The sequence below is a fragment of the Dysidea avara genome, chromosome 7 (genome assembly GCF_963678975.1).
Source record: "Dysidea avara chromosome 7, odDysAvar1.4, whole genome shotgun sequence".
NCBI classification, from domain to species: Eukaryota; Metazoa; Porifera; class Demospongiae; order Dictyoceratida; family Dysideidae; genus Dysidea; species Dysidea avara.
In genome coordinates this window covers 39314033-39326842 of record NC_089278.1, presented here as the reverse complement: position 1 = coordinate 39326842, position 12810 = coordinate 39314033, and the positions used below count along the sequence as shown (strand labels likewise).

General features: G+C 38.9%; 1 protein-coding gene across 2 annotated transcripts in view; it reads right to left on the bottom strand.

Annotated features, from left to right (window-relative positions):
• The window catches only part of LOC136260823 (uncharacterized), a 176018-nt gene that overhangs the window by 85382 nt on the left and 77826 nt on the right, over window positions 1-12810 (bottom strand). For both annotated transcript variants that reach the window (XM_066054701.1, XM_066054700.1), the window contains exon 8: window positions 8171-8466. In XM_066054701.1, coding sequence (XP_065910773.1) covers window positions 8171-8466 — 296 coding nt within the window. The remainder of the gene's footprint in view (window positions 1-8170; window positions 8467-12810) is intronic.

Genomic DNA, 12810 nt, shown 5'->3' with positions numbered 1-12810 from the left:
AGCACAAAAACAAGTAAAATCCACACAAAAAACAGCCAAGCTGTAAAAAATGATGCAGCCATAAAATGCCTGGGTGAAAAAAGTTGTGAAATCAAAGGTGGCAGCTAAGAAATGGTTGCAATGATATTAACGATATTAATGCTAATATATTTTAAGAACGCACACATAATTAAAATTTAATCATTAGCATTAACATCATTGCAGCCATTTCTTGGCCACGACCTTTGATCTCATAACTTTTTCACACCATTTTTTCACAGTTTGGCTGTTTTGTGTGGATTCTATATTCCAAAGATTTTCTTTTAAGGAAACTTACAGTACAGTTCACAGGTAACGTCACAAGTAGAGCACTGCAAGTAATGCTCGTGTCTTCTTGCAGGGTCGTTCTATTGTAATTTACTACACAAGACCAGTGGAAGACCGCATGGATAAGCACTAGCCACACGAGTAACTCGCCACGCATGAGCACATGCACTCACCACTGAGTTTAGTAACTTCATATAACACTTAACATTTGTGACCGGATCTGCAAGAATCCCATATGTTCGTGCAAGGGCAGCAGAATGCAATAAACGCAATGGGTGGAATATTTATGAAATCAAAAAAAAATTCTGTAAATTTTTAAAGCGTTTGCTTTACAATGAAGGAAGGTGATAACACCAAAAACCCAAAAAAACCTGATCCCCAAAGGAAGACGAGTTCCAATTTTTTGTTTTGTGTCAGTACTCCTAAGGAGACAGAAGATATGGGTGTTAGTCTGCCTTGTGTTGGGTGAGCAGTTCACTATCATTTTTCTCAAGTTTTAGCGTTCGCCCCAGGTGGTTGTACAAAAGGCCTGGAGGACAAAATTTACCCAGCAATAGATTCATCTGTTCATGGAGAACCCAATGGTGTAAGTTGCATCTTGGTAGAGGACTGCATTAGTAAGTTATGGTCATTGTATTAAGCACCTGTAGTTTATTGTCACTGTACATATTGATTTTTCTGCTGTTGCCACTTTGTACTTTGAAAGCTCTCAGTATCTAGAGCTGAAACTTTGGTCATGTTTGCATTTTACTCACCCTGTCATCATTTCATTTTAATACATTGAATTTACAGCCAGGCATTAAAATAATAGCTACGGCCATGGCAGTGCCAGCACTACAGTGTGCTAACGCCAGAGTTTTGTTGTCACGTGAGTAACTGTGTGCACGCCAATGGAAGAGAGCAAATCTTCCCAAAGTGACCGCACACAGGCAAAAGAGAGTACGTTTTCTTGAAGAAACAGCACAAACTGATTAGCTACCTGTTGTAACTACGTAGCTACTCTTTCTGAGGCATTACTTGGTGACCAATCCATCTAGGTCTATGGTAGCTACCTGAACCACTACAATACTGATTGCAGTACGTAAGTCAATAGCTAAAGTGACCAAGTTATCTATACAACACAGGCGGAACAGGAGGCCTCCTTGAGGCCTCAAGTTATCTATACAACACAGGAGGCCTCACAGCTGGCAGAACTGAACCAGCGCCACCACCCAAAACTATAGGTGAGTCCTGTTTTCTTGTCTTGTGTGATGCTCTCGAGTGAAGTTAGCTATTGTAGAGCATTACTGTAGCCTTGATGAATCCATGCGGGCCATTATATAGAGCGCCCCTCACGTGCGTCGTGCATGTAAATGTGACGTTACCTGTGAGCAGTACTGTAAACCATTTCTGAAGTAGGGCTGTAGTTATAGCCAGTTTTCTGCTAGGGTTGAGCAATATTGAAAATTCCTCCCAAGGTTATTGTGAAGCTTATTATCACGATTATTGCAAATATCATGATTGTACCTGACTAATAATGTCATGTTACCATGAAAGATTCTAAGGATGGCTTCTGCTCAATACTTTTTCATGCATTAAACTTTCATCATCCCTACTACACATTACAGTGAAACCTCACTTAATGGCTAAATTATTAATAAGGCCACCTTGTTATAGTGGCCAGGTCCAGCAATTCCAGATACTATTCCATTGGATTAATTTTCGTTAATAGTGCCACTCAATAACAAGGCCAGTGGTCACATACTGCAGGACCGTACTAACACAATACTCACTCAATAAAGGGGCCAGCTGAGCAGGTAGTCAAGGTACATATTACTGCAAGAGTTGCTGCTCCTATAGGTACCTAATTTCGCTGCCAAAAGCTCTGCCTATTATTCTGGCAATATACAGCAGACATCATAAAAAACTTACGTACTGTTATCATATTCGTACTGTGATACAATCCATAACACGCAGTTAAATAGTATTAAGTAATGCGCAATTAATTGGTATTATACAACAGGCATGAGTGCATTTATACAGACCGAGCAAGAGTGCACGTTATATAACTGTTACATACCATTCACCTAATAGACAGGGAGATTCTCATAGGACAGCTGCGCTTCTTATAAAGGCCAGGTTTCTAACATCAATTGTGGGTGACAGAGTTGAACGATGCAGTGACGCTCCTTATACAGTATCTCTGCCACCTGAGATATTGTATTTGACCAAAGTACTATGGGCTATAGTACTAACATACATTCACTGTTCATGTAGTATTCAGCATACATGATCACTTGATCATCCATGATTCCGTTAAGCAAAAGAAAGCAGCTACTAGACGGTTTGAGTAAACAAAGCCTAACTACTAAGCAATACTATCTACACTGGCTAAACTCGAATACAGTGGCAAGACAAAAACTGGTTGCAAAAATCAAACGTATTGGTGAGAATTATAGAGAATACAGTGTGTAACAGTTTTATTGACTCATTGTCAAAGATGGACTATAGGCACAGATGGCACAAGACTAGTATGTTATATAAGTACATTTATATGTATGTAGCCTAGAGTTGTGGCCACCACGTTGGCTTTTCTGATCGCCATTGGCTGCATGGTGGTGATGTTTGCCTTTGACATTATGGCCCCACAATCAATTTATACATGTTAGACCATACAAGAATACGAGTGAACTGCGAGGTGTGAGGTGTCTTTCCACCTATTAGGTGAAGTGTTGTAGCAGTTTTGGCTGCTGGCAATGCTGTATAAAACAGCAGCCAGTGTAAAATCTGTATATTGCACAGCGGTCAGTGCATTATAACTTATAATGCACTCGTTGCAGTCTGCAAAACCGCAACTAGTGCGCTACAAGTTACAATGCACTCGCTACATGTGGTCTACAGCAGTATCACATACAAATTATGGCTTTGGTGGTGCCTTTGAACTTCCCACACAGCGTGGTACAAAGTAGTTTAAAAGCAATGCGTGATGTAGTTAATACATAAAGAGTTTACAGTTCATATTTAAGCAGCTACAGTTCACTCTATAACTAGAGTTTCAGTGTGTCACTAAAGTTTCCCCTTGTGAGTTGTCACTGAACTCAGAAGTGGAATTTGCTATCTTCACTTAGTCTAGCTGTATAACCTGTAGCTAACTGTTGTTACCATGGATTTGGTTCTTGCAGCTAGTGTCAAGAATAGTCACTTCTTTGTAGCAGCAAAATACATCGATTGTCAGACACCATTGCCCTCATCGCTGCTCAATGCTGAGATCTGTTCTGATTGGTTTCGTTGCTATATCAGCCAACTCAGTGCAGGAGCCATTTATTTGCCATCACTCCCTCATCACTGTTCTCTACTGAAGTGCACTTGTAGCCAACTATCTTCTACAGATAACATTGCAGGATCCATTGTTACCTTTTGTCTAGGTACATTTAGTGGTAAGATCAGGATAAATAACATTGATTATTACTAGATAGTGACACTTTGTGGGTATAGCTTGGTGGGTGTTTTAAATCTCCTGCTAGCTAGCTAGCTATGTACAACAATACTAATGCATACATTTATATATTATTACTACTATGATAATAAACATTTTTAAAGTGCAGCGCATGCCTTTTCAGCCGGCTTTGCTCAATTGATATATCTTGGGGAATGATTATTCTTGCAAGGAAAGAATGGATTGACAAGCATACAGTAGGCTGCACAAAAAAGTTTATGTTTTGTAATTACAAAAGCGTAATTATGAATTATGCTCTATTGGTAATTATGAATATATTGTAAATATGGCTAGTGAAAAAACACTTTTGGTGAAAAACCACTTTTTTGCAAAATTATGGATTACAGTCAAAATGTAATTACAGTACAAACATGTGTAATTACTTAGTAATCACACCGTAATTATAATCTAAACCAAAACAGCCAAGCTGTGAAAAAAGAGTGCGGCCCCCAAAAAGACTGGATGAAAAAAATGTGAAATCCAAGGTGGCGGCCAAGAAATGGCTGTAATGGTAGGTTAATGGCTAAAGTTTTAATGACAATAATTCAGGTGAATTTGCGTTACCTCCTCCATTAGGATTTGGCACCAAATTCACCTAAATTGTCGTGATTAAAATTTTTGCCATTAACCTACCATCACAGCTATTTCTTGGCCGTCACCTTGGATTTCACATCTTTTTCATCTTGGCCTTTCTGGGGGCCGCACTCATTCTTTACAGCTTGGCTGTTTTGGTTTAGATATCACTTCTTTTTATATTGCAAGCCACAAAGCCGGCCATAAACTGGCTTTGGTGCTTCCTTTTAACTTGTTTTTTCTTTTCTGCAGGAAATGTGGAACAAAGGAAGAAATTTTGTGTACAGCTTTTTGTCTAATTAAAAATATTTAACAATGAATGATAATCACATACTGCAGGTAATAAGGTGACTTCTTATACATAACTGAACTGTAGCTGGAACTTTCATTGTTTGTAGCTGAACTCTTTTCAGAATGACTTGTTTCTAGCTGAACTCTCTACACAGTGATTTGTTTCCAACACATATTTCTACATGGTCATTTGTCTGTAGCTGATCCCTATAGGGTAACTTGTATCTAGCTGATATCTCTACAGGGTGACTTGTTTGTAGCTGATCTCTCTACAGAGTGATTTGTTTGTAGCTGAATTCTCTACAGGGTGATTTGTTTGCAGCTGAACTCTCTACATGACGGTTTCTTTGTAGCTGAACTCTCTACAAGGTGACTTCTTCTAGCTCATCTTTCTACAGGGTGATTTGTTTGTAGCTGAAGTTTCTACAGGGTGGTTTGTTTGCAGCTGAACTCTTTACATGATGGTATAGCTGAACTCTCTACAAGGTAACTTCTTCTAGCTGATCTCTCTACAGGGTGACTTGTTTCTAGCTGATCTCTGGATGACTTGTGTCTAGCTGATCTCTCTACAGGGTGACTTATTTCTAGCTGAACTCTCTATAGGGTTATCTGTTTGTAATTGAACTCTCTACAGGGTGATTTGTTTCTAGCTGGTCTCTCTACAGGGTGACTTGTTTCTAGCTGATCTCTTGTTTATGTTTATGTAGACGAACTCTCTACTGGGTAATTTCTCTTTAGCTGAACTCTCTACAGGGTGACTTGTTTATAGCTGAACTCTCTTCAGTGTGACTTGTATTGTTCTGAATCTCTACAGCGATATATTTGTCGCTGAATTGTCTATAAAATTACTGTTTGTAGCTGAACTCCCTACATAATAACTTGCAATGTAATACAATTCTATAAGTTATAAACGTAGCTGAATGCTCTATTAGAGTGACTGTTCTATTAGAGTATCTCGATCTCGCATTTGCTACGCATAGTTAGCTTTGGAATCATAACTCAATAGTTTGTACTCCGATTCTTCTGACTACTGCAAGGACTTTCTATGATGATTATTCCAGCTACACACCGATTTTCAGCTCATTGCTCTAAGCGGTTTACCTGGTAGGCATGAAAACTAATAGTTTTCTTTCATAAAAATTGATCACGTAATTGTGACACAGGTTGGGCATATGTCGATGGCCTTTACCTGGATTCCTTTCAAACCACAAAAAGGCACTCCTACGATAGTTACTCCATCTACAATTTTCAACTCATTCCTTCAGGGGGTTTACCCGTGGGTGTGACAGACTTTCGACCTTATTTTACGCAAATAATCGGCCATAACTCCATGAATGTTCATCAGATTCCTACCCAAGTTGGTACTGAGATCCGCCTTAATGAGCCCTTTAAATGTGCCAAATTTCAGCCCGATTGGAGCACACATTCGTGTTTTATGGCAGATTTTGCAAGTGTGCGAAAAGAAGAAGTGGAAGAAAAAAACAAAGAAAAACCCAAACTTTGGCCGCTAGTATCTTGGAAATGGCTGGAGCGATTTTCTTCAAATTGGAATGTAGACTCCCCTACCTAGCTGGCAATTTTGTAGCAAATTTGGTTTCAATCGGATAAGGGATCACGGAGCTACAAAGGTATGAAAATCGTGTTTACTTCCTTTCTGTCAATATACTCATGGTGTGGCGTGCCGGCTTCTTGGGCCGCACAACACACTATCTTGTATCTTGATTACGAAACGTGAACGTTTTTTGCAACCTACTGTAAGTAGTATGTACGTATATACGGACTATACATTTGCTTTGCATAAATATTATGCGAAGTAGTACACAATACATATACATGTATATATATAATTATTTTATCACTGTTATGTAGTCCACAGGTACGCATTTTCACTACTTTTCATGTTGTTAGCAGTAAAAGAAAAGTATAGAATTGTTCTACAAGGTGAGATATGGTTGGAACCAAAGTGGCTTAGTGCTAGGTTGTTTAATGGCCAAGTCGTTTTAAAAATCGGCTTGAAACATTAAAGTTATTTAGGTGAAATATGAGGCATGTTATTTCACGAAACTTTGTATGCTAAACTAAAGCTTCACAATAGCTTTTTAGACGTAGATTAAGCCATAGACGGCTGCAGCACATGTTGCTGTCAGACCTTCAGTGCTGGCCACTGTAAAACTTTAATAATTATACAACCAAGTACTAAGAATAATAAGAAATGCAGTTAAAATTACATCATAAATAATAATGAATAAATAAATAAATAATGTTTCAGAAAACTACATGGCCTAAGGCTTCACACTCACTGGGAATAGAATCCATGTTGTATGAAGACATAATTGTATAATGGACGGGTGTTTTTGTGGAGGTGATAGAAACAGTACAACGATTCTATTTTAATACCGACCAAAACAGTTAGCACATGACGTCCACAACACAGCAGGTGGATTCAAACACCTATTTAGACAAGCGAACTACTGTTCCTTTGTTTTTGAAAGTGTTGCCAGCTGGCACACTAAGTCTCAAGTTGCCATGCCAGCTCCCAGTGGATGTCTTCTGTGAAGCAGGTAGCTAATTAAGGTGGCCACTCCTGACACCAACATGAAGGAAGTCTGCTATGCCAGCTGCACAATTACAGGATTAATACCAGTATGTTTGTTTGTACTGTTTACTTGTATTTTATATTTTTTCTGGCTTGCTAGGCTCTGGTTGGGTTGGCTGTCTGTTTGTACTAATGTATTGTAAAGAGTGTCGTATGTTTTCTTGCATTGTTTACTTACTTGTATTGTACATTTTTCCTTTACCTGGCTTACTAGGCTCTGGCTGGCTTGGCTGTCTTCCTCTATCTAGCTCATTTGACTTGCATACTCCTACAGTATACGTATTGTCAAGAGTATATAATAGAAACCAAGAGTATCGAATGGGTGTATTACCCCATGATTAATGATTGCGTAGAGTAACACAGATATTTCAGTAATTGTTCGTTTTCATTACCATTAAGGGCTGCTGTATTTAGCCCAATTCGGCCACTAAACCAAGCGAAAACATGATAGCGTTAAAGGGAATTGGCTAATGTTAAAGTTTTGGCACTGCCAAGCGGATCCCTGAAGGCTTGGCAACACGCTCGTTTGTTTTAGTGAGCTGGAGTTATCTTGGGTCTTTAGAGTTGCTGACTGTTCTATTAGAGTATATTGATTTTTTTAGCGGAAAACAGTCGGCTATTCTTGACCAATTCAGTAGGTAATTGGACGGTCTTCGAGCTAATTGGTCGGTAAATGTCCGATGGCCGACCGTTATAATCCACTCTGCTCACTAATAAGGCCACTTATCATGGGTCCCTAGGGGCCTATTAACAAAGTACTACGCAAACTGATGATCAGTTATATAGATGTGTAATTAATCAGCCTCTCCTCTACACTATAAATAAAAATTCATATACTAAAGAATAACCACTTTTAATTGTTACAAACAAAGGTCAGATAAACCATATCCACTATAAACACTACTACACACTAGTCAAGTGTAGCTTACCCCACACTGCGTGAGCTGTCACTATCACTGACTGTTCCACTACTAAAACTTGCAGTACGTGAAGGATCAGCATTGTCCGGACTAGCAGATCTCACTCTCTTACCATCACCAAAACTGCCATTATGTTGTCCATCCATACTTGAGTGTGTAGTGTGTGTACCACGAAAACCTGAATCATTTTCTGATGACTCTAAGAACTTCAGTAAAGGTGACACCGGTATTTTGATTATTGTAGGAAGATAGTCTTCATCATCGTCACCCATAAGCAGTCCACCCAACAATACTAGACAAGTACCCTAACACACAACACATTATAATAACCCAACAATGCTAGACAAGTACCCTAACATACAACACATTATAATAACCCAGTAATACTAGACAAGTACCCTAACACACAATACACTATAATAACCCAACAATACTAGACAAGTACCCTAACACGCAACACATTATAATAACCCAACAATACTAGACAAATACCCTAACACACAACACATTATAACAACCAAACAATACTAAACAAGTACCCTAACATACAACACATTATAATAACCCAACAATACTAAACAAGTACCCTAACATACAACACATTATAATAACCCAACAATACTAGACAAGTATACTAACATACAACACATTATAATAACCCAACAATACTAAACAAGCACCCGAACATCTAAATAACCCAACAATACCAGACAAGTACCCTACTACTGTATTTCAACGGCTAATAGTCACCCTGGATAGCAGCCACTCCACAGCCTAGAATTATTGTCATAACAGCCACCCTTGGATAAGAGCCATGGCTTGTATCTGAATGTACCAATACAAGTGTTGATAAGACACTTTTGAAGCAGAAACCGGGAAAAGAAATTATTTCAAGCCAGGAAATAACGTTTTTGAGAGAATTTAAAATGAATGATACTATTGAAGGATGATTAAACAAGGTCAGTCACTTGTGAATCCATATAAACACCACAGGCTGCTGCCACACAAGCCCATAGTAGCCACCCTCAAATAGTAGCCACCCTCGTATAGTAGTTGCCTTTGCACAGTAGCCACAGGGTTTTCCTTGCTGAAAGATATAGTAGCCACAGCTATTAACCAGTCAAATACAATATACTAACTCAACAACACTAGACAAATACTTTAACCCATTAACGGCCACTGCCACCATATGGCTTCATAATTCAATTTTAGAATAAACTGTAGCCTTACTACAACTTGTAAACGTATTTCAAAACAAGATGCGCTAGTACTGAAATGGACACCCCCATAGAGGTCCCATTTCTGGGATAACCGGATTCTTCCCGGACTAGTGCACATTTGTTATAAAGTGTAACTTATTATAATAGGCGAAGTGTTTTTTGAGATAAAAACTAGTAGCTTATATTTACACATCGATGAAGACAGGTAAAGTCAACAGTCAGCTGCTTTATCCCAGATGTCACATGGTGTACATGAGTGCAGATACGCATGCGCAACACCAAAAATGGGACAAATCACAAAGAAACCAGTTGTGGAATGGATCACACTGTGTATAGAATAATTATATGGAGTGTAATGCACCTTTGTAAATAGTTAGTTGGGATTCCGTTGCTAGTTCAGGCTGGTTTCTGGCACAGTTTAGACTTTGTTGGTCGATACTTCATTGCGGTTACTGTTATGTACACAAAACAATATAGCTGACCTCCTTAGTTTATTGCGAGTATTTAGATGTATGCTTACTAAGTAGTTCTGTGTTTCAGATGGTTAGTATGATGCAATTCGGAAATTTGGTCAGTGGTCTCTGAGAATTTGGCTGCGAATGGTTTAACACATAACACATTACACTAGCCATACCCATGATAACCCTACTCAATACAACCCTACTAATTATAACACAGTTTATCACAACTTGGAACACCATGATGATAAAAGAATATAAGTACTAGTGAGACACCAAAACTATAAGGGAACTAAGCAATTTAGCAACCCTGAAGATCTGAGGCTGTAGCGTCTTGAGCAAAGGTGCTACTAAGGGCTTGAGGGGATACTATATTGCTAGTTTCCATAGGTCACGGTGTTTAACTTATTAGACTAAACTTTGCAATAGTTTAAAGTACGTACCTTTGTAGCCACGACATGAGTATGGGATAAAAGAGCATCGAAAAACGGCTGAACACTCATCCTAAGTTCTATGGCACCCACAAAAATAATTATTTAAGGGGCGGGTACCCGTAACCAGAGAACAGATACAGCTAGATGCGCTTAGTCTACGATTTGTCCAGAATCATTTGCAGAAGATAGAGAAGAAGAGTACTACAGTGTTAGCAATAAGCATTAAAAGTGTAAATTAATTCTGCTCCTAAGAATGAGGAATCACCTACTCAACAAGTCATGACAGGGAATGTTAGCCGGCTCCGTTAAATTAAAGACCCAGTTTTCCAACAGTTAGGTCATTGATGCACACAATGGTGTATATAAGACACCAAGTACTGCAGTTTGCTTTTTGTGTGTTATAATTTAAGGGCTCCAGTCAAAAAGGGCAATAAAGCACTTTTAGTATATTTAGAGATTATTTCAAATAAAAGTCTTTAAAATTCATAGCATTGATTCTAAGCACTACTGAATAAAATCATTGTGGCGCTGCTAAATAAATTCATCTCGACAGTGATTCTAAACTCCAGAAAAGCTGTTTGAAAAGTTTTGATGCATTGGCACAAGGTAATAACTTGGCAAGTACTATATCAGTCCTGTTCTGCTGCTGGATTAAAAGTTTTGTACCTTGCTCATGGTGAAGTGTTAACGAATTTTGTTGCAGGGTCGAAGACTCTAGACTATAGGGAATACCCTAACACTGTTGTCTGGATTTGCTATAAAGGTATTTAATAGCCTTTTTTACTGGAACCCTTCATAGTTTATTATGTACAAAATTTCTTGAGGGCACACAGGTGACTAAGTGAACATGTGTAGGTGACTAGGTGAACATGCCAGGTGACTAAGAGATCTAATACACCTCTAAATTAGCTGTACTATGGTCTAATCATGATTAGCAGAAGGTTAATAAGTACTGATCAATGCTGAGTACAATCTGAGATCCAAAATTCACTAGAAAAGAACAAATGAGAAGCTAACTTTTTGAGTAATGGACAGTTTGCACAGCTATTTAATTGCTGTTTGTGAGTGTGACCTAACAATGTAGCAATGAATGTGACTAGAGGTGCAGCCAACGCTGTATAGCAATGAGTATGACCAGAGGTGTAGCCAACAATGTAGCAATGAGTGTGACCTGAGGTGTAGCCAACAATGTAGCAATGAGTATGACCTGAGGTGTAGCCAACAATGTAGCAATGAGTGTGACCTGAGGTATAGCTAACAATGTAGAAATGAGTGTGACCTGAGGTGTAGCCAACAATGTAGCAATGAGTATGACCTGAGGTGTAGCCAACAATGTAGCAATGAGTGTGACCTGAGATGTAGCCAACAATGTAGCAATGAGTGTGACCTAAGGTGTAGCCAACAATGTAGCAATGAGTATGACCTGAGGTGTAGCCAACAATGTAGTAATGAGTGTGACCTGAGGTGTAGCCAATAATGTAGCAATGAGTATGACCTGAGGTGTAGCCAACAATGTTGCAATGAATGTGACCTGAGGTGTAGTCAACAATTTGGCAATGAGTATGACCTGAGGTGTAGCCAACAATGTAGCAATGAGTATACCTGAGGTATAGCCAACAATGTAGCAATGAGTGTGACCTGAGGTGTAGCCAACAATGTAGCAATGAGTATGACCTAAGATGTAGCCAACAATATGCCAATGAGTGTGACCTGAGGTGTAGCCAACAATGTAGCCATGAGTATGACCTGAGGTGTAGCCAACAATGTAGCCATGTAACACTTTCACACCTCAGATCAAAGGAATTCTTTATGCTACAAATGTGATGTGGCACACTTAGCAGTGCAACATCTAGATGTCGCACTGCAAAGTACTCATTACTGCATTCCACAAACTGTACAGCTTTAATGCTTCTTACTATTGAATACTGTAGTAAAATGTATATGAAACCTATATAACCAACATCCACTTTACATTGTGGGCTTCAGTGATCTCCTGTGGCCTACAATTGAGCCTCCTGTGGCTCTCAATTGAGACCAACCGAATCCCACAATCAAAACTGTCTCATGGTGATAAGGTTTCTTATACATTTTGAAAACCTTACATAGTAAGTACTAGTGTTATAGTAAGAGCTAATATGAAGCTTTGATATAGTAACAATAATGATATATTCAACCACCACAGAGGATCCTGGACAAATGCCAGACCACATTAAAGGCACCCTCAACCACATCAAAGGCATTTAACTTAAAAGTGAATTTAGCAGCTTAAAACTACTGTAAAAGTAACTTGAAAGGGTTAGAACTGCTTTAAAAAGCTACTTTGAAGTGTAACATATTAGTTGCAACACTGTAAGTCGTGCATTACCTGATATGTGCGCCCTCAGGCATCGTGCGTACATATCAGGCAATGCACTCCCCACAGCGTTACAACCATTACATGAGCATGACCTGAGGTGTAGCCAACAATGTAGCAATGAGTATGACCTGAGGTGTAGCCAACAATGTAGCAATGAGTATGACCTAAGATGTAGCCAACA